General features: G+C 39.9%; 1 protein-coding gene across 2 annotated transcripts in view; it reads left to right on the top strand.

The window, feature by feature from the left end:
- tln2b (talin 2b) overlaps window positions 1-25,687 on the top strand; it is a 136,383-nt gene that overhangs the window by 65,352 nt on the left and 45,344 nt on the right. For both annotated transcript variants that reach the window (XM_088996139.1, XM_088996138.1), the window contains exons 10-24: window positions 3,899-4,054; window positions 6,551-6,652; window positions 6,728-6,804; window positions 9,083-9,266; window positions 10,874-10,987; window positions 11,403-11,511; window positions 14,040-14,248; window positions 15,606-15,704; window positions 16,567-16,734; window positions 17,675-17,969; window positions 19,611-19,777; window positions 20,407-20,535; window positions 22,880-22,993; window positions 25,148-25,261; window positions 25,369-25,503. In XM_088996139.1, the coding sequence (XP_088852265.1) occupies window positions 3,899-4,054; window positions 6,551-6,652; window positions 6,728-6,804; window positions 9,083-9,266; window positions 10,874-10,987; window positions 11,403-11,511; window positions 14,040-14,248; window positions 15,606-15,704; window positions 16,567-16,734; window positions 17,675-17,969; window positions 19,611-19,777; window positions 20,407-20,535; window positions 22,880-22,993; window positions 25,148-25,261; window positions 25,369-25,503 (2,172 nt within the window). The remainder of the gene's footprint in view (window positions 1-3,898; window positions 4,055-6,550; window positions 6,653-6,727; window positions 6,805-9,082; window positions 9,267-10,873; window positions 10,988-11,402; window positions 11,512-14,039; window positions 14,249-15,605; window positions 15,705-16,566; window positions 16,735-17,674; window positions 17,970-19,610; window positions 19,778-20,406; window positions 20,536-22,879; window positions 22,994-25,147; window positions 25,262-25,368; window positions 25,504-25,687) is intronic.

Here is a 25,687-nt window from a genome sequence, read left to right as displayed (position 1 = left end):
TCAAATGAAAAACACCAATGAAAATGACTCAAAGTCTCCCAAAACTATTTCAAAAAGAAGGAAGGAAAACACATAAATAACGCGATAGTGAATCGTTGTGTGTTGCACCAAGACTACTATTTGATGCTAGTTGAAATAAATTCCCAGCAGACAAATCAGGCCATTTCGAACGGAGCTTGGGCGCCATCTTGTGCATTTTCCGGGACGCTACATTGGAGTCCTGACGACTGGAATTGATATGGAAGTATACTTAATCGATTACAAACATTTATGCTTTCCTCTTCAGAACTATTTGAATCATATTCATAACTGTATGAGTAACAAGAAAGCATCTTCTTCGAATCTGAAACCATTGTTTTGATTCTAGAGCAAGGCAAGACGTCCTGGCGTGACGTCACGAACAAGGGGGCGGGACCTTCTGAAACTTATACTTTCTGAGGTCATTTTGAAGTAGTTTTGGGACACTTTAAGTCATTTTTATTGGTGTTTTGCATTTGACTAAAAATATCAGCCTGCATGTTTTGGGTATTTTAGATGCGTTTTTCGTTTTTTCGTTTTTCTGGAAACAAAAAAAATGGTCCTTTAATGTACCTCCTGTAGTATGTTTGTAAAAGTTTGTAAAATGTTTTATCACATTGGGTAGAGCTACTGGAAGGAGGAAAACTCACTGTTTATGTGGAATTATTTAAAGCTGAGGATATAGGACTTTTAATCAGCTAGCTAGCTACCTAGCTTGTATTTGAGAAAATCTCATTGGATTTAGACATTGTCCGTAGTTTTCTGCGTAACAACATCACTTTTGCCCAGAGCAAGATGTTATGAAGCGACATTTATTATTGAAAATGTTATAGATTGTACACTTCATGTGGGAAAAAAATGTCTCGATGTTTATTTGAAATATTACAGGCTTATGAAAACTAATTACGAGCTTAATGAGCTATGCATTACTTTGTACTCTGATCGTCTCGTGACGGTAGCGGTTCTGTTATTTTGTGGTTTGTGGCAGTCTTGCGTGAGACCATAATCAGGTTGCACCCGCGGGTATCATAAAGATTTGCTACCCTCGGCCTTTTTCATGAACTTTGAGGAAAGTAGCAGTATTGGATCGCAGCTCATCATAATGGATGTTAAATGGCACTTTTCAGCCTGTAGTTAAAGTACATGACAAGGTTCAGATTAGCTTTGCCTGTACGTCAGGGCGTGCACGACGAAATGCACGAGCGCTTTTCTGTGTTCGATCAGTAAACGTAATGATGGAGGATTTGAAATGCTATTAAATAATTCAGAGCAACTGCACTCTGCTGCTGTTGCGAACAGAGGCTCAAGCACACACCTGGGTTTGTTGACATGGCGGCTGAGTTTTTTTAATCTGCCATTTATCTTCTGTCGGTCTTTAATCACCACCGGCTTTTGTTTGGCAGGAGCTCTTTCGCCGTAAACATCACAGATGTGAAAAAAGTGTGCGCAAGCAATGTTTTGTGAGTGTTTGTGAGTATCAGCGTAAAATGAAATTCTCCTTTAATGCAATTTCCTGCAAACCTTGAACAAAATGAATTAATAGAAAATGGACTTAGACACTCATGTAAATTCTTATCCTGTGACTGTAAAGCACCGGTGTCAAAGTCAAGGCCCGGGGGCCAAATCCGGCCCGCCACATCATTTTTTTCAGCCTGTGAAAGCAAATCAAACTTGTTAAATTCCATGATGATTGCTAAAATCTGAGCCAAAATTTTATATTTTTGGATGTCAACCACAATAAAAGTCATTATTCTTGACTTCAGATTTGAAAACGAGTTATTCATTAATTTGCTGTGTGCTCTATATGTAATATTTGAAGGGATTTAAACATTCTAATGAGTTCCCCAAATTCATAACGGCCCTCGAGAGGAAACCATAACTACAATGTGGCCCGCGGCAAAAAATGACTTTGACACCCCTGCTGTAAAGTGACCTTGAGAATTTTGAAAGGCGCTTAGAAACGAAATGTATTATTATTATTAGTAGTAGTAGTAGTAGTAGTAGTAGTAGTAGTAGTAGTAGTAGTAGTAGTATAAATTGAATTGGGAATGTCATGATGAATTGAAAACTGATTAAAGCACTGGTCAGACCTATAGTCATGTTTCCCCCTCCCACAAGGGGGCAGCATTTGCCTTTTGTACAGCCACCCTCATTTCGAGCTCAGATAACTCCAGACCCATATAACTTCGGAATTAACTTTTTTTTTTGTTCATAAAACATGTTTTTTCTTTTCCACAGGGGGCAGCATTTCCTTTTTTTTTTTCGATTTTTGCGCTTTGTTTCAGCTTCAGTTATTGTTAAAGCGCGATATAAACCAATATGTATGTATTGCGTGGTATTTTGGACATCTGCCCTCATTTCAAGCTCGTATAACGCCAGACCCATATAATTTAGGAATAAACATTTTTTTCTGATAAAAGAAGAGCGTCAAAGGTTTCTTACGCTGCATTGAATGTTTATGTAGTCCTACAACTCAGTACTCTGAGGGTCCTGCAATTTGAGTAAAAATGACAAAAACCCTGGCACGGGAGTGGACACATTTTTGCACACATTCTGGCAGTGAATGAGTTAAACAGTGAAAATGATTTCCAGATTATTTTTCCTTTTTTTATTACGTTCCAAAACATACTCGATGGAACTCTATGGAACAAAGTCATTAAGCAGATTTTAAAATGAGGCATTCATTTTGTTAAAAAAATATCTTAACGATTTCAAGGGAATCGAAATCAGGAACTAACAATCGGGAAATCAAATTGGAACAACCTACACCTCCGGACAAGTTTTGTCCATAATTTGTAAAATCACTTCAAATGACTTCGACTGAGCGCATTTTACAATTCCACCGCATATAGCTATATTTTACGTTTTAAGACAAGCACTGAATAATCAGGAAGTCTTGTTTTTGAGTTGATGACGATGCCTGACATGACATCACGTCAGGAACGCCCATGACCGAGAAAGTTACACGCAATGCATTTTGGGTACTTTGTTTGGTCTGAAAACTTCATGTTGATCCGTGTTGATGGCAAAATTAGAATGAAAACACATAAATAACATGATGGTGAATCGTTGTGCGTTGCACCAACACTACTATTTGATACTAGTTGACACAAATTCCCAGCAGACAAATCAGCCCATTCCCAACGGAGCTTGGACGCCATCTTATGCATTTTCTGGGACGCTACATTAGAGTCCTGACGGCTCGAATTGATACGCAAGGATTTCTTTAATCGATTGCAAACATTTATGCTTTCTTCTTTGAGTCATATTCATAACTGGATGAGTAACAAGAACGCATATGAACTCTCTGAAGCCATTGTTTTGATTCTAGACCAAGGCAGTGTGTGACCAATAGTGATGTCACAAACAAGACTTTATGAATCTGCCCAGTTTCAAGCACATTTTGTGGCAGTTTTGGGACACTTTCAGTCATTTTTATTGGTTTTTTGACTAAAAATATCGTGTTTTGGGTATTTTAGATGCTATAAAACGTTTTTCCTGAAGTCATTTAGGAAACAAAAAATGGTGTCGGTTGTCCTTTAAAGGAGGTCTGCGGTGGATATCTATTGCCCCCACGAAGTGAGCTCCAATGTAATGAATTTCTAGTGGGCAGGGGGAGTCGGTCTAGCTCAATGCTGTAGCGCCCGCTGACAGTGACTAAAGCCTGTGGAGAGCCTGCTCGATAATGCTGCAGTTAAATAAGACTGAAATCTGCTGGGTCAGTTCACAGCTGCCCTTGCGCTTCGTCAGCGGGGCTCAGAACGCCACAGACGCAACATCTGTATTAACACGGCATCCGCGTCTCAAATGAATCATCTTGTGGAGGTGTGTAGCATGAATATGATGTGATGTTTTTTTTTCTTCTTCCTCTATCCGACAGGAAAAGATGAAAGGTAAAAATAAGTTGGTCCCACGCCTGCTGGGGATAACCAAAGAGTCTGTGATGCGAGTCGACGAGAAGACCAAGGATGTGGTGCAGGAGTGGCCGCTGACGACGGTCAAAAGATGGGCCGCATCGCCGAAGAGCTTCACCCTTGTAATGTTTGACTCTCACAAACTCTTGTTACCATGTTCTCATGCTGTGCACCTAATCAACATTCCATGATGTGTGCGAATCCTAAATTCAAACCTTTCCGATCGTTTATACAACATTGAGATTTCTCAAAATTATTGAGACAATATCTACTGGCTGGCAATTTTATCAAACAGAACAATTGATGCCTTCGGAGGATTGTTCAGACTTTCAATGTATTATTTATCTCCCCGCATTTTTTTTCTTTTTGTGTTATCGTCAAGCTTAGTGATGTCGATGTGTCAACTAAAGCGCATGCAGCAGAAGGAGACTCATTTTTGGCTCTTTGAACTTTTAACTCATTCACTGCCAAACATGGACAAATATGTGTCCACTCCAGTGCGAGGGTTTTTGTCATTGTCACTCGAAATTCTCAGACCTAAAGAATATTGCGTTTTAGGACTACATAAACATTCAATTCACCGTAACAAAAACCTTAGATTCTCTCCTTTATCAGAAAAAAAGAGTGAATTCCTAAGTTATATGGGTCTGGAGTTATTTGAGCTAAAAATGGGGGCGGATGTACAAAATATAATACAATACATATTGATGTATATAGCGCTTTAACAACAGCTGAATCTGTAACAAAGCGCTAACATGGACAAAAGGCAAATGTTGAACCTTTGTGCAAAAGAAAAAAACATTGCCAGAGGTCTGACCTCCGCTTTATCGGCCCCCATGCAAGAAAAAACAAAAACGGAACAAATTCGGGAATGGCGCTCTATGTCTTATTTTCAATTCCCGAATCTTCTTCTTTTCCTTTCGGCTTTTCCCTTCAAGGGGTCGCCACAGCAAATCAGTGTCCTCCATCTTTAGAGGTTAAATCCACACTTGTTTTCATCAAGCTTTTACGATGCCCTTCCTGACACAACCCCTCTCTATTTATCCGGGCTTGGGACCGACTCAAGAAGACTTATGCCCCTTTGTGGCTCCAGAAGAAGCAACTCACTCAGTAAAAGGCTCCCAAACGCAAAATGGTCATTGGCACAGCAACATTCAAAAAAGCAAAAATGCAATAAAACCGTACAAACCACTTTGCCCGCTTTCCGCGTTCGGTTTTGATCTTCGACCTTTATCTTTTCCTAAAGCATGTCCATTCTCGCTGTCTTGTCTGGTAATGGCAGTAAATGAGTTAGGGCAGCATTTTTTTTTAGATGCATTGCTTCTTATTTTTAATCAGGTCTACAGTGGAAACTTGCATTTCTGAAAGTTTTGGATTTGCATAGTCACAGATTTTTGTCAATTATTTGTTCAATTTTTTGTTTCTAGTTGTTTTAAAAGACAACCGACGTCTCCGGACAAGTTGTGTCCATAATTTGTAAAATGGCTTCAAATGACTTCTACTGAGCGTATTTTAATAAGATTCCACCGCATATAGCTATATTTTACGTTTTAAGACTCTCGCTGAATATTTCGGAAGTCTTGTTTTTGAGTTGGTGACGAGTCCGTACGTGATGTCACTAAAGGACCGCCCTTGACCGTAAAAAAGACGCACTGTAGCGGTCCTTCCATCACGTCAATGTATTTTGCTGTACTTGTTTGGTCTGGGGACCTCGTGTTGCACCCAAAAGCCGCCAGAAGACCAGAAGAGGGCGTCCAATCGCCATATAAGGAATTTATCAGCCTGTGGAAACGCAATAGACTGTCATGTCCACAAGAGTTCGCCATTTTGTGCCTCTTTTTTGGGTGAGAGATTTTCCCCCAATGTTGCCTCAAAATGGCACAAATAAATTCTTTAATCGATTGCAAACATGTATGCTTTCCTCTTCAGAACTATTTGAATCATATTCATAACTGGATGTGTAACAAGAAAGTATATTCTCCGAATCTGAAGCCATTGTTTTGATTCTGCAGCAATGCAAGACGTCTTGGCGTGACGTCACGAACTGGGGGCAGGACTTTCTGAAAATGCCCAATTCGCAGCTCAATTTTTTGCAGATTTTGGACACTTTAAGTCATTTTTATTGGTGTTTATATGGTGCATTTGAATAAAAATATACTGCATGTTTTGGGTATTTTAGATGCTATAAAATGTTTTTCTGGTGTGAGTTAAAAAACAAAAAAGTGACGTCGGTTGTCCTTTAAGGTTTGTTTTCAGTGTTTTTTCCTCCTCATGTTCGGGGGGTAAATGCATCATGAATTTTCATTAGCATTTTTTACTTAATATTTTGGTGTATATTTTTATTTTTCAAAGCTTTTGAAAGCATTTTTTTTTTTGGGTGAAAGGTATTTTTGTACCCTCCTCCCCCCACCTTCTGCTTTTCTTATGTCACATGCATCAAAGCCTGCTTGATTTTCCTTTGGTTTAGAGCTGGAATAATGAAAGCTTTTATATAGTTATGATTTATTTGTGAGTCTGCTTGGTGTTCTATGGAATGCGGCAGAAATATTTGGTCAACATTCAAATGCTCCGATTCAATTACCATTTGACTGACCTTGATTCTTTCTTTTGCCCGAAAGGATTTTGGTGAATACCAGGAGAGTTATTACTCTGTCCAGACTACAGAAGGAGAACAAATATCCCAACTCATTGCTGGATATATTGACATCATTTTGAAAAAGGCAAGCCCAAAATATGCTGATCTTTTAATCTATTGGGCCTGGTTTTACTTTAGATTTTGTCTCCTACCCTCACAGAAGCAGAGTAAGGATCGCTTTGGCCTTGAGGGAGATGAGGAGTCCACCATGTTGGAGGAATCGGTTTCCCCTAAGAAGTAAGAAGTGTTTATCTTTCATTGATTTTTGTTGTATGACAGGTATTAGCTTTCAGTATTGCTAAAATATATGGACAAGACTATTAGATTTAAATCATTCACTGCCATTCACGAATTTATTCGGGAATTGATGACAAAGAGCGCCATTTTCAAATTACTTTTGGTTTTGTTTTTCCATGCTTGGGTGCCGAGAAAGCGCTGGCCATGGCCTCTGACAATGTTTTTTTTTTTTTTCCACAAGGGGGCAGCATTTCCTTTTTTTTTTCATGTTACTGCTTTGTTCCAGCGTCAGCTGTTGTTAAAGCGCTATATAAACCCATATGTATGTATTGCTTTATATTTTCGACAGCCGCCCTCATTTCAAGCTCATATAACTCCACTATTAACTATTTTATCATCTGTGGCTCCTGGAATTCACGTGATAATGACAAAAACCCTGGCACTGGAGTGGACTAATTTTTGCACGTCTGGCAGTGAATTAGTTAATATAATAATAATAATAATAATAATAATAATAATAATAATAACAACAGCACCAACAACAATAATGAACTACTATAATAATAATGTATTGTTATTATAGTAATTCATTATTATTATTATTATTATTATTATTATAAATTACTATAATAATAATAATACATTATTACTATTATTATAAATTACTATAATAATAATACATTATTATTATTATTATTATTATTATTATTATAAATTACTATAATAATAATACATTATTACTATTGTTATAAATTACTATAATAATAATAATACATTATTATTATTATTATTATTATTATTATTATTATTATTATTAATTATTATTGCCGTCTCTTAAAATAGAAGTAAATACAGAATTCACATTTATCCCACATTTTCCTCCACAATAAATATTTTGAAGTTTTGGAGTTTTTATTTATGGTTTTAGTGTCTCAATATTATCATAGATGGATGTCATATTTGTTTGTAGTATTTGAATACTATCAAAGAAAATCCCATAATTCCCGGTCATGTCATTGCACGAGTTGCTGTTATTATTTTTGACCACAAGTAAAGCGTTATCATTTGGAGCTTACGATATCACAAAGGTTAAGACATCATGTCTTGGAAATAGATTTATGCAGTCATTTTCATTTCCCAGCTGGCTGTTGTTTCTCCCAGTTTCCCCAAGTGCCCTGCTGACTGATGGAAACTAATGCAATGCTTGTTTTGCGCTCAATCAACACTCGCGCACACACACACACACACACGTGCGCGCACACATACACACACACACACACACACACACACACTCTGGAAATTTGTATTCACCATAAATCCACAGGGTTCTCTGGTACAATTGCACATCGTCTATTCGATGTTCTCACTCCCAAACAAATTGCTGTTCCTCCCTTTCCCCAAAAATAAAAAAACAATGTAATATATACAACAGTCATAATTTGTTCCAAGTAGGAGAACTTTTGAAGAAAATCATTCATCTGAATATGCTTACTTGCCATGGCAACAAAACATTTGTGTAAGCATTGTTTTAATCACGGATGAAGTGTTTACAAGAAGGGCTTTCAGCCCGCGTTTCAGTTGTTGCCTTCCGGCAAGACGTCGTTTAAGTGACAGCTTGTTTGATGACATTACATTCTGCGATTGCCAAAACAATGACCCCATCCAGCAAGTATGACTGAAAGCCAACAAGCGGTTGGATAGCAACAATTTTACACTCACTTTTTATATACTGTAATTGTTGTCATTACTGAATATATTTGTCGTTGTAACCGCTGTCCGTGAAAGGGGTAATCCCCAAAGACTCTGGTCATGATGATAATATTATTAATAATAATAATACATTTCATATATAAGCGCCTTTCAAAACTCTTAAGGCCACTTTACAGTAACAGGATATGTTTTTCTGTGGGTGAGCAGCGGCAGCCACACGCGCCACCGTTCACTCAACCAGGAATACCTCAAATAGATAAAAAGTTAGCTAGCTAGCAAGTAGATAACTAATAGATAGCTTCTTCTTTTCCTTTCGGCTTTTCCCTTCAGGGGTCGCCACAGCGAATCAATGTCCTCCATCTAACCTGGTTTTGTGCATCCTCTTCTCTCACACCGGCTACCTTCATGTCCTCTTTGACAACCTCCATAAACCTCCTCTTCAATCTTCCTCGCGGTCTCCTGCGTAGCGGGATAATAAATAGCAATAATAAGTAAATAAATGGCAGCTAATAGATAGCTAGATAGCCACATTATATAGTTCTTTTCACCTCTCTCCTCTCGTCTCAAGGTCCACCATTTTACAACAACAGTTCAACCGAGTGGGTCGGGTGGAGCATGGCTCAGTAGCCCTTCCAGGTATCATTCGCTCCGGGTCCGCGAGCAACTCTGATACTATCAATGTAGGCACCATGCCCTCTGCCCAACAACAAATCACCGCTGGACAGATGCACAGAGGACACATGCCACCGCTGGTGAGTTTATAATTTATAAGGTCATCAAGTGCCACAGATAAATACTGCCGGTGGTTCCTGACCAGTGAGTAGGACACATTAGTGTCATCAGGTTTGCCATGGGAAATGATATATCAAGTACAACGATGAAAAGGTTTCTTCAGCCGTCATCTGTACTTTTTTGAAGGTATCGGACGTTTCGCTTCTTATCCAAGATGCTTCGGGGGAGTAGAGGACCAATCCCTGCGGCCCCACCGATTGTTCCTACATTCCTGACTAATGACTGGCCTGAATTCCCCACTCCCTCCGGTATCACCTCATCAGCATTACTAATGTTGCCTAACCGGTCGGTTGCCTAACCAATCGGTGGGGCCGCAGGGAGTGGTCCTCTGCTCCCCCCAACCTGAGAGTAGGGACCTATCATAGCAGTGTCCGGCACCTGCCATGACTGGACATTAGGGTTATATATATAGGGCCGATACTACCAGTAAGACTTTAGTTCGCTGAAGAAGCATCTTGGATAAGAAGCAAAACGTCTGACACCTTCAAAAAAGTACAGATGACTGCTGAAGTAACCTTTTCATCGATGGACCACTCCTGTACGACTGAGATCTTACACAGACATATCGAGTACAAGTAATTTGGTCCCAAAAAATTGCGACAATGAATCTTTTTTTCAATAGTATTGGATTAGCCTTTATTAGTCTCACAGTGGAGAAATTTACATTTCACAGCAGTAAAGTGATGAAAGGAAGAGGAAAGGAAAGGAAGAAATAGAAAAACAAAATACAGGAGCTGCTGTAAAGGCAGCCAATCTCACTGCACCATCTTGAAGTCAAAATAACACAAAAAAGCTAAATAACAAATAATGTGACACAACACAAAAGACACAGTCATTCAATCTTAAGCACTGTCTGCACCCTCTTTGTCGTATTAAGCAGTTCGAGATAAAAGAGGAGAGGATCAAAGCGTCCTTTTCACCAATGGATCAGTTACGTCATGGTGAAATGTGCATGTCTGCTACAAGCTAAATGTTGAAAGCAAACACGGGGCTGCAGCATACATTGACGAAAAGAGATTGTCTTACATCTCCTGTCCCGCGTAAATCCGCTTCAATTCCAAGCCGCGACAATTCCACGTCTCCTTGAGTTGAGATGAGATAAGATGTCAAAAATTGATATAAGTTGAGATAAAATGAGAAAAGATTAGATAAAATGAGATACGATGAGATAAGATGTGAACTTGCAAACAACAAACAATTTTGCTCAATTAGTGTTTGCAAATTTGTCTAAACCACAGCTGTGGAATATGAAAAATACTTACTTACTGACAGCATGGTTGTTGCACAGGTGTGCCTCAGGTTCCACGCCCCGCCATAAAAGGACACTTTCATGTGTGTCACAGATTTTGACACGAGTTTTGAATGGGATGCGCAATCGACGTGCCTGCTTGCATTGAACGTGCATGTTTTCTTTCTTCAGCTATGTGAGCAAAATATAAAAGACATAACTGTACTCCTTTTGTGCATATAGAAAATGGAGGCCAAGTCGAAGTATTATTCATTGCAGATGTTATTGTCCTCATATTGAGCTTTCTTCTCAAAACATATTTTTTTCCCTGCTTGTCAGAATCTAGCCCAGCAGGCGCTGATGGGGACAATCAACAGCAGCATGAATGCTGTGCAGCAGGCCCAGGCTGACCTGGGACATGTCGATAATCTACCTCCTCTTGGCCATGACCTGGTGTGTCCTCTCTTCATACTCAACATGCCCACGGGCCACAAAAGAAGAACCACCTGTGTATTGTAATGAGATGCCCGACAAAAGCTGTAGCAAAAATTCCCCCTTTACAAATATAATAATGTCGGGTTTTGTTAGATAAAAAAGAACTAGCTGAATTGTTGATAGAACCCTTTCATGAGGTGTTTTTAGACATAATGAAGGGTCCACTGAGTACTTTTTCTATGAAAAATGTTTTACCCCTGATTGCACAATATGCCATCATGTCCTTAAACTCAGGTTTCACTTTTTTTTTTCGCCTCCTCTTAATGCATTATGATATTAACCACAAATGTTCACTTGCATGCCAGCATTTATACAGGATCAGGGTCTCCTAATGTGTCTAAAGCACCTTTTGTTTTTGCTTTTCCATTAAAAGGCATCCAGAGTGTGGGTTCAAAATAAAGTGGATGAATCCAAACATGAAATCCACTCGCAGGTTGACGCCATCACTGCTGGAACGGTATCGGTGGTCAATCTCACTGCAGGTAAAAAGGTCTAGTAGAGGTTAGAAAATGTGAGATTGAGATATGCATGCAGAAAAATTTCACATTATGAAGCACTAACATAGAAATGTTATTAGTCATACGGTTTGATTATTGTGATAATCATCTTGTTGATATGAATTGCATGTTAATGCGAGAAAAAAAAATCATACTGGATATTAATAACTCATACTGGCCAGTGGATATACACTGTTATCATTGTTGTTGTCCACTATTTGGTCCTAAAAAGATTCTGTGTGTGACTCATTGCTGTTCTATTTGCAGCTGTAGTTGATCTAAAACTTCATGGCCCCGGAAGATAAGGACTTTGAAAGAGAGCTTTTCAGTCAGCAAGTTGTTTGTTAGTTTTTGGAGAAAATGATCTTGAAAGATATTAGCCTGTCTCCTCAAGTGGTACAATCAGTCAGTTGCATTTGTGAGATAAAAATAGATTTTTGTTATGTTATTTTTGTTCTAATAGAGCTAAATCTTGAAATGAAAAGAAGGAAAAAACAGGATTTGGCCAAAACACAGCTTTAGGATTTTAAAAACTGGCAATAAAAAAAAAAAAAGGTAAATAACTAAAATATTAAATACATAAATACATAAATGAATACATGTAGACATGAATACATGCATAAATGAATAAATGTGATTGGATGAGCCTTTATTTATCTCACTATGGAGAAATTTACATTTTATAGCAGCAAAAACAAAATACAGGAGCTGCTGTAAAGGCAGCCACTCGCGCGACGCCATCTTGAAGTCAAAAACACAAAAAAAATATGTGACACAACAAAAAGGACACAGACAGTCATTCAATCGTTACATGAAGCAGTTCTAGATAAAGAGGAGAGGATCAAAGCCTCCTTTTCACCAGTGGTTCAGAGATGTCATGGTACAATGTGCATGTCTGCTACAAGCTAAATGTTGAAAGCAAATACAAAGCTGTAGCATCCATTGACACAAAGTGATTGTCTCACATCTCTTGTTCCATGTAAATCCACTTCAATTCCAACCGCGACAGTTCTACATATACGCATCGGCGCCCTGCGCTGACGCTCCTTCTCATCGCGGGCTCCTCAAGCCATGCATCCATCCTGCCGCAGACTGTCCAACAGCACCGACCTTTCTGGTGAACAAAGCAGGGCTGTGAAAATGCTGCCCATTACAGGCGCAAAAAAAGCACAATCGCCCCAGAGCTGTCCAGCGATGACAGCCAAATGGCACCGATATTCCTCCCAAATCAAAAACAGAACTGGCATATTCGTGCTGCCGAAAAGGCGCAACCGCTCAGCACAGTCCCCTCCTTGATGAATGTCGTGGCAAAAAATGTTGAAATGTGAAAAACAATCCGCATCCGGTCCACACGACGCACAAAAACACAATGTGACAAAAGAAAACACAAAGACAACACAAAAACAAAAAAAAACATGGCTTGTGAGAGCACTTGCAAACGGCTGCCTACTCGGGCGCCATCTTGGACATCTAAATAAATAAATATGTTAAAGTTTCAGTAATAATTGGATTGGATTTGCCTACTGCTACTGCAACTGCTATTGCTACTGGTAATGGTAATGGTAATAATACATTTATAAGCATCTTTCAAAAGTCTCAAGGTCACTTTACAGTCACAGGATAAGTTTTTCTGTGGGTGAGCAGCAGCAGCAGCCACACACGCCAACGTTCACTGAACACAGAAGAAACTGAAATAGATCTAGCAAGCTACCCATTAAGACAGGGGTGTCAAAGTCATTTTTTGCCGCGGGCCACATTGTAGTTATGGTTTCTTCTCGAGGGCCGTTACGAATTTGGGGAACCCATTAGAATGTTTAAATCCCTTCAAATATTACATATAGAGCACACAGCATATTAATGAATAACTCGTTTTCAAATCTGAAGTCAAGAATAATGACTTTTATTGTGGTTGACTTCCAAAAATATGACATTTTGGCTCAGATTTTAGCAATCGTCATGGAATTTAACAAGTTTGATTTGCTTTCGCGGGCCGAAAAAAATGATGTGGCGGGCCGGATTTGGCCCGCGGGCCTTGACTTTGACACCTGTGCATTAAGATAATACATAGCCAATCGATAGCTAATAGATAGCTAGCTAGATAGCCAGACAGCCATATAGCTAATAGATAGCTAGCTAGATGACCAGCCAACCAGCCAGAGAGCTAATAGATAGCTAGCTAGATAGCCAGACAGCCATATAGCTAATAGATAGCTAGCTAGATGACCAGCCAACCAGCCAGAGAGCTAATAGATGGCTAGCTAGATAGCCAGACAGCAGTGAGAATGGCCCCAAATTTCTTCCAAACAAGAAAGCATTTCCAACTTATTTCCATAGAAACAGTTTTATTGCTCCGATGATGAGGCAGTGTGTCAGGTTGCCGTTTGTATTGCTTGGCACCATTCCAACCTTTTTTGCTGGCTCTTAATCTTACCTCACCATCTGTTGGTTTACACTTCCTCTACCATTCACATTGAAGATTTGCTGCTTGATTTGCGGCACGCTTCCCTCCACAGGTGAGCCCACGGAAACTGACTACACAGCGGTTGGTTGCGCCATCACGACTATCTCCTCCAACCTGACCGAAATGTCCAAGGGCGTCAAGCTGCTCGCCGCCTTAATGGACGATGAGATAGGCAGCGGACATAAGCTCATGGGTGCCGCCAGGATGCTAGCGGGAGCGGTGTCGGATCTGCTCAGAGCTGTTGAGCCTGCGGCCGCCGAGGTGTGCCGCACTTTCGATATTTTAGTAACTTGAGCGACCAGCGTTTAACTTGACCTTTTCTTTAACTTTGGAAGTTCGGGGATTTGAAGACAGGTTTGAAGGTAAATTGTAGAGGTGCAGCTTGGAACTTTTTTGTCAAAGCTACAATTTAAAGGACAACCGACACCATTTCTTTGTTTTCTAACTGACATCAGAAAAAAACGTTTTATAGCATCTAAAATAGCCAAAACACGCAGGCTGATATTTTTAGTCAAATGCAAAACACCAATAAAAATGACTTAAAGTGTCCCAAAACTGCCACAAAATGAGCTCGGAAATGGCGCGATTCATAAAGTCCCGCCCCCTTGTTCGTGACGTCACGCCAAGATACACCGTCACAAACTGCCCTGATCGAGAATCAAAACAATGGCGTCAGAGAGTTCAGATTCGAAGAAGATGCTATCTTATGACTCATCCAGTTATGAATATGATTCAAATAGTTCTGAAGAGGAAAGCATAAATGTTTGCAATCGATTAAAGAAGTCCTTCCGGATCATTTTGAGGCATCTGGACTCCAATGTAGTGTCCCGGAAAATGCACAAATGGCGCACAAGCTACGATGGAAATGGGCTGATTTGTCTGCTGGGAATTTGTGTCAACTTACACCTTCTATGCGTGTTACCGCAAATGGTAGTCTTGGTGCGACAGAACGATTCACCATCGCGTTATTAATGTAGTTTTCCTTCTAATTTCGCGATCAACACGGTGTTTTCAGAGGACAAAAAGTGCCCAAAATGCATTGTGTGTCGCTTTGTTGGTCAGGGGCTTTCCCTACGTGATGTCACTCAAGGAATCCTCATCAACTCGAAAACAACACTTCCGGAATATTCAGCGTGAGTCTTAAAACGGTAAATATAGCTATATGCGGAGGAATCGTTGTAAAATGCGCTCAGTAGAAGTCATTTCAAGTGATTTTACAAATTATGGATCCAACTTGTCCGGAGTGTTGGTTGTCCTTTAAGATTTAGTGATGTATTTGTGTATTTATTTATTTATTTATTTATTTATTTATTTATTTATTTATTTATATACCTAGTAGATAAGAACTTAAGCTCTGGTGCATATCAGCGTGAAGTGGCACTATTTCAATGTGAAGTTAGCTAGCTAGCTATGCCGTAAAAAAAAAAAAAGATGTGACTGCCGCTACTATGTTTGCAAAACATCGACTTGATTTGTCATCATTTTTAAGTTGTTTTATTGATACTTTTCATCTGTATTTTTACTTTATATAGACTTTAAAATGTATTCTGAAATCAATTTCATAATTTGAACTTGAACATTGTTCATTCTGAATATGATGATGTCATCTCCCCCACAGTCCAGGCAGACTGTGCTGACAGCAGCAGGAAGTATCGGGCAAGCCAGTGGGGACCTTCTCCGTCACATGGGGGAAGGAGAGACTGATGAGAAGTTCCAGGTTGGACCCCACCCACTCTTTGTTCCTCTGACGATGCTGGCCAAACATGAAGAATTGGAATTTTACCGAGTTGGGGTGTAAACTGGCACGCGATTGCACTACCGATAGCTCCGCCCACTGCTGCAGCACTATCTATTAGCTGTCTATTAGTTAGCTAGCTTTCTATCTGACTTACTTCCGGGTTGAGTGAAGACCTAGCTAGCTATCTGGTAGCTATCTAATAGCTAGCTAGTTTTCTAGCCGTGTTACTTAGCTATCGGATTAGCTGTCTTTTAGCTAGCTAGCTTTCTATTTGAGTTACTTGCGGGATGAGTGAAGACCTAGCTAGCTATCTGGTAACGATCTATTAGCTAGCTAGCTTTCTAGCAGAGTTACTTCCGGGTTGAGTAAATGCTGGCGCGTGTGGCTGCTGCTGCTCACCCACAGAAAAAAAAATGATCCTGTGACTGTAAAGTGACCTTGAGAGGTTTGAAAGCCGTTAATAAATGAAATGTATTATTATTATTATTATTATTATTATTATTATTATTAAGACCTCACTTCAATATCTCAATGAACGGTAATAATAATAATTAATAATAATAATAATAATAATAGATAATAATAATAATAATACAATTTCTAAGCCCCGCTTTATCTTAGATGATTGATTACTTAGCCACATGCACCAGCGTTCACTCAACCCGGATAACTCAGAATACATAGAAAGCTAGCTAGATAGCTAACAAACAGCTAGCTAGCTAGATAGCTCATAAATAGTCAGCTAGCCAGCCAGATAGATAGCTAGATAGGATCCAGTCGTGTCCTGAAACCTTTTTTTGAACACCGTCCTTTCTAAGGTCATTGGTTCTTGCTTTTGCAGGACACTTTGATGAATTTGGCCAAGGCAGTGGCCAATGCAGCTGCCATGTTGGTTCTGAAGGCCAAGAATGTAGCCCAGGTGGCCGAGGACACCATATTGCAGAACCGCGTGATTGCGGCCGCCACTCAGTGTGCCCTCTCCACCTCACAGCTGGTAGCCTGCACCAAGGTAATGAGGTGAAAGCCGCGTCGCCAAATCGGTAGAGGACATTCTCTGGAAGAATCGCAGCAATGACCCAGCAATTATCATCATCCGTTTTAAATGAAAACCCTTGTGAATGATCCGCGCTAATAAAGAATTGAAAGGCTTTGTGCACGGAACTCCATTTTGGAGTAATGTCATGATCACCAACCATTATTCCCAATTTTATGAGCGTTATTTATGATAGAGAAATGAACCTGAAAACATAAGACTGATTAACTCATTCACTGCCAGACGTGCAAAAATATGTCCACTCTAGTCACAGGGTTTTTGTCATTGTCACTAGAATTCTAGGACCCACAGAGTATTAGGACTACATAAACATTCAATGCAGCGTTGGAAACCTCAGACTCTCTTCTTTCATCAGAAAAAAGTTAATTCCTAAATTATATGTGTCTAGAATTATATGAGCTTGAAATGAGGATGGCTTTCCAAAATACAATGCAATACATACGTATTTGTTTATATTGCGCTTTAACAACAGCTGAAGCTGTAACAAAGCGCAAACACAAAAAAAGGTAAATGCTGCCCCCTTGTAGAAAAGAAAAAAACATTGCCAGAGGCCATGGCCAGTGCTATATCGGCACCCAAACATGAAAAGACAAAACCCGAACAAATTCGGGAATGGCGCTCTATGTCATATTTTCAATTCCCGAATAAATTTATGAATAACAGTGAATGAGTTAAAAACCGCTTTATTTCTTTGTTTATTTAGGTTCCCATTTTCACCTGCACAACTCAAAAGGTGCACAACCTGAAAGTAATTTAACAAAGCGCTGCTAAAGAAAAACAAATTTGTAATTCCAGATTTTCAAATTGTCGTATTACAATCCCATCTTTATTTATTGCGCAAACAGCTGTCGCCATCACAAAAGCACATTCTCGTATTGTCGTGACTTTCTTGCAGGTGGTGAGTCCAACCATCAGCTCCCCCGTATGTCAGGAGCAGCTTGTGGAAGCTGGAAAGCTGGTAGACCGCTCCATGGAGACGTGCGTCAAAGCTTGCCGCTCAGCCAGCGACAATGGCGAGCTGCTGAAGCAGGTCGGCGCAGCGGCCGGCGTGGTGAGCCAGGCCCTCAACGACCTTCTGCAGCACGTCCGCCACTATGCCAGCTGCGGCGAGCCCATCGGACGCTATGACCAGGCCACGGACACCATCATGAATGTCACTGAAAATATTTTTACTTCAATGGGCGATGCCGGTGAGTATCCCAAAAGTAGACCATGGCAGGAGGTAGGTTTCATTTGTCGAAATTAGGATTAAACTATGGCAGAAATAATAATAATAATAATAATAATAATAATAATAAGATTATATAAGTAATATAATATTATAAGTTTCATTGAAAGCACCTTTCAAAACACTCAAGGTCACTTTACAGTCACAGGATAAGTTGGTGAGCAGCGGCGTAGCTATCTAGCTGGCTAGCTATCTATGAGCTATCTAGCTTTGTATTAGCTAGCTATCTATTCAGGTGTCAACACATAAAAATAATCCTTTCCGACACATCATTTTTGGGGTTCAGTGCCCATATTGTCATTAAAAAAAATAAAAATTAAATTGGGTACTTAACCTTAAGTACCAAAGTATTTTTATTTATTTATTTATTTATTTATTTATTTATTTATTTATTCATTCATTCATTCATTTCATTCATTCATTCATGTATGTATTTATTTATTTGTCTGTTTATTATTATTATTTTCATTTATTCGTGTGTTTGTTTATTTATTAATTTGTTTGTTTATTGGTTCATTTATTTTATTGTTTGTTCACCTGTTTTTATTTTTGCAAATACACCTTGGTGGCACAAAAAAAAATCAACTGTGATTTATATCCACCAAGCAATCTGTATTCTCCAAGGTTGTACATGTAGGCTGTAAAACATCCCAGCGTCTCGTCTCTTGAAGGAGTGGGGGTGAGTGCTTTCCGACTGGAGGCGGGTGTTTGGGAAACATGGCTTTTTATAGCAAATGTGTGGGGAGACGCTTTCATGCACCATTGCAGTTTCACATGCGAAATCAACATAAAGCTGTGCACTTGTTGTCAAAATAATGTAGGAATCGTTTGTTGTGGCAAATCGATATCCATTAGTGTTAAAATGATAGCTGTATGTCATTTAAAAAAAACATTCATGAGAGAAATTGTAAAGTCAGAGGTCATTGACGTTGAGTGAGAGCATGCATTGACCCATGCTTTGTGCTCGAACTAACGAGCTAACTCACAAACTGAATAACCAACTTACTTAATACATAAATACATAAATGAAATAATGAATGAATGAACGTTCGAATAGATAATAGATACAGAGATTTAAACTATGTACTGCATGACTGAAAAACGAATCAAGACAGTGTTATTGTGTGAGCTAGCTAACTCGTGCGCGAGCTAAACTGCCATAAACTAGCTAACACTAGCTAACCAGATAGAGAGAATGCATACGTGCATACATGAAAACATGTATACATGCTTACATGCATACATACATACATACATACATACATACATACATACATACATACATACATACATACATACATACTTGCATACATGCCTACTTGCATATATGCCTACTTGCATACATGCCTACTTACAAACATGCATACATGCATGCATACATACATGCATACAGACATGCATACAGACATCCATATATATTTACATACATCCACACACACATACACACACACACACACACACATACATACATAGATAAACTAAGAAGTTTGTCCAAAATAAGGTCAAGAATTAATACAGATTTTATTTTGAGTGACTTACACTATTATCCTCCAGTGGCTTGCTCGATTGTATGACTTGTTTTGTTCTTTCCTGTTGCTTATAGGTGAGATGGTGCGCCAGGCCCGAGTTCTAGCGCAAGCCACCTCTGACTTGGTCAATGCCATGCGATCTGACGCTGAGGCAGAAGTGGACGTTGACAACTCCAAGAAGCTATTAGCCGCCGCTAAACTTCTGGCTGATGCCACAGCTAGAATGGTGGAGGCAGCTAAGGTGCAAATGTTTTTTTTGGTTTTTTATTTTCTTTTTACGACAGATTAATGATTACAGTTTCATCACATGTACATGTTTCTAATTTCATTTTCAAATTACAGCTACAGAATAAAAACACAGCTCGCATTGTCAACTTCATCTGTTGAAAAACAATCCCCCTTTTCTCACTTACAATGTTATGGCCCGTCATGCTATGTTGAATTCAGTGTTAAATATGAGCTAAATCAAGTTGCTCTATTGCCTTCATTAATTGACTGCATATTTTTGGCATAGCTGCGCACAACACACATACCGCCTGCCATTTTATTTTCCCCATTTAAAAGGGTGCAGAATCCATGGCTTCCAAATAAGCCCTGTTGAGCGGGATATTATCCGAGCGAGACACCCGAGCAGAAGAAATGCCGCCTATGGATCATTTTTAACGAGTGCATTAATTGCCACATCCCCGCTGTTATGATTGAGGATAGGAAATCATTGGCCTTCATGCGAAAGCAAGCTCGTACGGTATTCATCAATTGTGACACTGTGATAACTGTGTTTATTTTTATTGACAAGATCTGATTTAAGCTGTCATACAGTGAGCCAAAGCTTAATTTCATGTGTGTATGCGTGTGTGTATGCACCCTCAGGGGGCGGCTGCTTACCCGGAGAATGAAGACCAGCAGCAGCGACTCCGAGAAGCAGCTGAGGGTTTGCGTGTCGCCACTAATGCCGCCGCTCAAAATGCAATAAAGAAAAAGCTAGTCAGCAGGCTGGAGGTGAGTCAAAGGCGTCAGCAATGTTTGCATCTTTTTCTTTGCAAGTATATACCCACTATATGCTGCGTCGCTGTAATAGAAACGGTCCAGTCTTAAAAAGACTCAAAAACCTCAACCTCACATTTACAGCCAAGAATATATTTTACGGTTGTAAAAATCCGCATTGAGCCATCAGATCACCCACTAATGAGTTAAAACCACTTCTGCTCCAGCTAACACACGTCGTACATCACAGTGATAGTGCTAATGGTCACTTTGGGTGTCGCCATGAAAAAAACTGCCATGTACTGCATAGGTTTCATCAGTGCGTGTGTGTGTGTGTGTGTGTGTGTGTGTGTGTGTGTGTGTGTGTGTGTGTGTGTGTGTGTGTGTGTGTGTGTGTGTGTGTGTGTGTGTGTGTGTGTGCGTGCGTGCGTGCGTGTGCGTGTGTGTGTGTGCGTGTAAATGTTATACCGTGAATAAATTAAGCCTGCTCGCCTCCAAATCACCTCAGAGTGGGATGTCATATTCTGTCATCACTTCAAAGCAGGTGACAACTAATTAATGTGAACTAAGAAGCAGATACAAGGACAAGGAAACTGCAGCATGAAAAATGCTCATTATCTTCTGAAACAAAACGCTTGACAGCACGCACTTATTTCAATTCCATTTCGTGTTTTTTTTTTTTTTTTTTTTTTTTTTCCTCCTGTTCTCATTCGTATTCGATAAGATTTTAGTCTAACCACCCAGTATTTGTTGAAAATGGATCTCTGTCATGTCTGGGAGATTTCCAACTATCATATTTTCTGATGTCCAGTGATACCTCGGCTTACGAATTTAATTGGTTCTCAGACAGAGTGCGTAAGACGAAAAGTGTGTATCCCAAAAATGAATGTCCCTTAGGAAACCATTAAAATGAGAATAATCCATCCCCATAAAACATAATTTTCTACTATCTAATTTTCTAAGCCTTAAAACTACACAAAATATACCTTATTTTATGTATATATAAGCTTTAAAGGACAACCGACGTCTCCGGACAAGTTGTGTCCATAATTTGTAAAATGGCTTCAAATGACTTCTACTGAGAGTATTTTAATAAGATTCCACCACATATCGCTATATTTTACGTTTTAAGACTCGCGCTGAATATTCAGGAAGTCTTGTTTTTGAGTTGGTGACGAGTCCGTACGTGACGTCAATAAAGGAACGCCACTGACCGAAAAAAAGACACATTGTAGCAGTCCTTCCATCACGTCAATGCATTTTGCTGTACTTGTTTGGTCTGAAAACCTCGTGTTGCACCCTAAAGCCACCAGAAGAGAGGGCGTCCAAGCCCCATATAAGGAATTTATCTGCCTGTGGAAACAGGTGGCCACAAGAGGTGGGCATTTTGTGCCTCTTTTGGGGTGAGACATTTCCCCCCAATGTTGCCTCAAAATGGCACAGATGGCACATGTATGCTTTCCTCTTCAGAACTATTTGAATCGTATTCATAACTGGATGTGTAACAAGAAAGCATATTCTCCGAATCTGAAGCCATTGTTTTGATTCTCCAGCAATGCAAGACGTCTTGGCGTGACGTCATGAACTCGGGGCGGGACTTTCAGAAAATGCCCAATTCGCAGCTCAATTTTTTACAGATTTTGGACACTTTTAAGTCGCTTTTATTGGTGTTTTGCATTTGACTAAAAATATCATACGTGTTTAGGGTATTTTAGATGCTATAAAACACAGGTGTCAAAGTCAAGGCCCGCTGGCCAAATCAGGCCCGCCACATCATTTTTTTCGGCCCGCGAAAGCAAATCAAACTTGTTAAATTCCATGATGATTGCTAAAATCTTAGCCAAAATTTCATATTTTTGGATGTCAACCACAATAAAAGTCATTATTCTTGACTTCAGATTTGAAAACGAGTTATTCATTAATTTGCTGTGTGCTCTATATGTAATATTTGAAGGGATTTAAACATTCTAATGGGTTCCCCAAATTCATAACGGCCCTCGAGAGGAAACCATAACTACAATGTGGCCCGCGGCAAAAAATGACTTTGACACCCCTGCTATAAAACATTTTTCTGATGTCAGTTAAGAAACAAAAAAGTGACGTCGGTTTTCCTTTAAACATACGTTCCATACAAAATATAGCACTGAAGCAATTTACGAACAAATTCACCTTACGAACGACCGTTCGGAACGTATCTCGTTCGTAAGTTAGGGAGCGTCTGTATATTCTTGTGGGACTGCATCGTTTAGTTAGATACAACAACTTCTGCTTCGTAACAGCACTGTGTGAATCCCTTTTTTTTCTTCCTGTGCACATTAATTCTCTATTAACACGAGTAATCTTTGTGTCATTTGTGCAGATCGCCGCGAAGCAGGCAGCAGCGGCTGCTACTCAAACAATCGCAGCTGCGCAAAATGCCGCGGCTTCCAACAAAAATACAGTCTCACACCAACAGCTTGTACACAGCTGCAAGGTATGATTGGCACCTTTCTTTTTGTTCAGTTAAAATAAATCCCCGTCAATCCGATGCCTGAACCCAACCCATTTTTTTTTACTTGGAACACACAATGTAAGCCCGCTTTTGGTTACTTCTGTCAATTCACTGCTAATGCCATGAATTTGTATCGTTCTTGTGATTTAGCGACCCGACCTCGGATAAGCGGCAGAAAATGGATGGATGGATGGATTGTGATTGTTTTTTTAACTCATTCACTGCTATTCCCGAATTTATGCGGGAATTGAAGAGGTGGAACGCCATTCCCCAATTTATTAGGGTTTTGGTTTAAATGCTGGGGGGTGCCGATAAAGCACTGCTCAGACCTCTGGCAATGTTTTCCCTTCCACGAGGGGGCAGCATTTGCCCTTTTTTTCAATGTTAGCGATTTGTACCAGCCTCAGCTGTTGTTAAAGCAGCCATTCGACCTGAAAAAATAACAGGCATCAATTAGCGGGTGAGCGGAACACTTGTTAGCACTGCTCCCAGTTAGCATGTTAGAACATGTACTGTGTGACATGTTGGTTTTAACCGACCAGGAGTGATGAAGTCATTCACTGCCATCGGGAATTGAAAATATGACGTGGAGCGCCATTCCCAAATTTGTATGGGAGATGGTTTTTCGTGCGGGGGATAAAGCGCTGGTCAGCCCTCTGGCAATGTTTTTTTCCTCCCACCCGGGGGCAGCATTTCCGTTTTTTCATGCTACCGCTCTGTTCCAGCTTCAGATGTTGTATAATAATAATAATAATAATAATAATAATAATAATATCGATGAGAAGGTTTCTTCAGCCGTCATCTGTACAAAAGTGAAGGTTTCGGACGTTTCGCCTCCTATCCAAGAGGCTTCGTCAGCGAACTAAAGTCTGACTGGTCGTATCGGCCCCATTTATATATCCCTAATGTCCAGACCTGGTGGCGCCGGAACGTCCGAAACCTTCACTTTTGTACAGATGACGGCTGAAGAAACCTTCTCATCGATGGAGCACTCCTGTATGACTGAGAGCTTACACAGAAATAATAATAATAATACATTTCCTTTCCAAGTGCCTTTCAAAACTGTCAAGGTCACTTTAAAGTCACAGGATATGTTTTTTTCTGTGGGTGAGCAGTGGCAGCCACACGCACCAGCGTTCACTCAACCCTGAAGTAACTCAAATAGATAACAAGCTAGCTAGCTAGCGAATATATAGCGAATAGATAGCTAATAGTTAGCAAATAGATAGCCATTAGCTAGCCAATAGATAGCTAATAGCCAGTGAATAGATAGCTAATGCCGAGCAAATAGCTAGCCATTCGCCAGCAAATAGATAGCTATTAGTATTTGAGACGTGAAACAAAATGGCAGACCAAACAATGATCACCCCTAAAGATCGTGTAAACAAAACAAACACCAGACACACCACCAACACATCATAATTTACTACTTTTAAGGACATCGGATTTTTGGGGCAGATTTTTATATTCTCCGAAGGGACTGCAGCAAATAGCTGGGAGGCTGGATGGATGCAGGTCGGCAATGAGATGCACGTTTTTAAAGCACTATATAAACCAATATACTATGTATTGCATTGTATTTTGGACAGTTGCCCCCATTTCAAGCTCAAATAACTCCAGACCTATATATCTTCGGAATTAGCTATTTTTTCTGATGAAAGAAGATAGTCTTAAGTTTCTCACGCTGTATTGAATGTTTATGTCATCCTAAAACTCAATATTCTGTGGGTCCTGCAACTTGTGTGAAAATGACAAAAACCATGGCACTGGAGTGGACACGTTTTTGCACATCTGGCAATGAATGAGTTAATCTTGAATCGGATTTTTTTATTTTGACTGCATTCCTATAAATTGTCTGCCGTTGTTTTTTACAATACACGACGAGTTTGCCACAAAAGTATCTCCCTCCCGTATTATGATGAATCCATTTTTGATGGTTTTCGATATTTGTCATCTTTTTCCATCTAATGTTTCAACGTGAGGAATACAATATTTGTGTCATATCGGACAAATATTTCAGCCTACTACCCTGCTGTAGTTGAATGTTGGTCATGATACTGATACTTGGAAACGTAATTGTGTTTTGTTTTTGAGGAGTCGTGTGTGCTAACAATCATGTCCCATGCAATCATGCAGGCAGTCGCAGATAGCATTCCTCAGTTGGTCCAAGGCATGAGAAGCAGTCAAGCCCAACCTGAGGAGCTTGGAGCTCAGCTTGCGCTCATCATGGCTAGCCAGAATTTCTTACAGGTCTGATACCCCCCCTGTAACCCTCCGTTTGCTCAGTAGCATCATGAAAAGTCGCTCTTCAGATCCTTACGCTGATGATATGCGATTGATATGTTGCTTTCTTTCAGCCCGGAAGTAAAATGGTGGTTTCTGTAAAGTCAGCCGTTCCGACGGTGGCTGACCAAGCCGCGGCTATGCAACTGGGTCAGTGTGCAAAGACTCTGGCAACCTGCTTGGCAGAGCTCCGAACAGCCACCCAGAAGGTATTTATCCCTGATGCTTGTTTACAATATAATATATGTTGCCGTATTGTTCTCAAGCACTGCAATGACCACATCCAGCGCGAATCAGCTCAATGTTTTCCTTCATTCAATTTGGTTAGGCACCATGCAGCTAACGCCGACGCCCGTATTTTTTTATTTTATTCATTTGATCTTATTTATTTTA

The sequence above is a fragment of the Hippocampus bargibanti genome, linkage group LG05, assembly GCF_051943395.1.
Source record: "Hippocampus bargibanti isolate YZ-2025 linkage group LG05, ASM5194339v1, whole genome shotgun sequence".
In the NCBI taxonomy this organism is placed as follows: domain Eukaryota; kingdom Metazoa; phylum Chordata; class Actinopteri; order Syngnathiformes; family Syngnathidae; genus Hippocampus; species Hippocampus bargibanti.
This window is presented reverse-complemented; position numbering and strand designations above follow the sequence as displayed.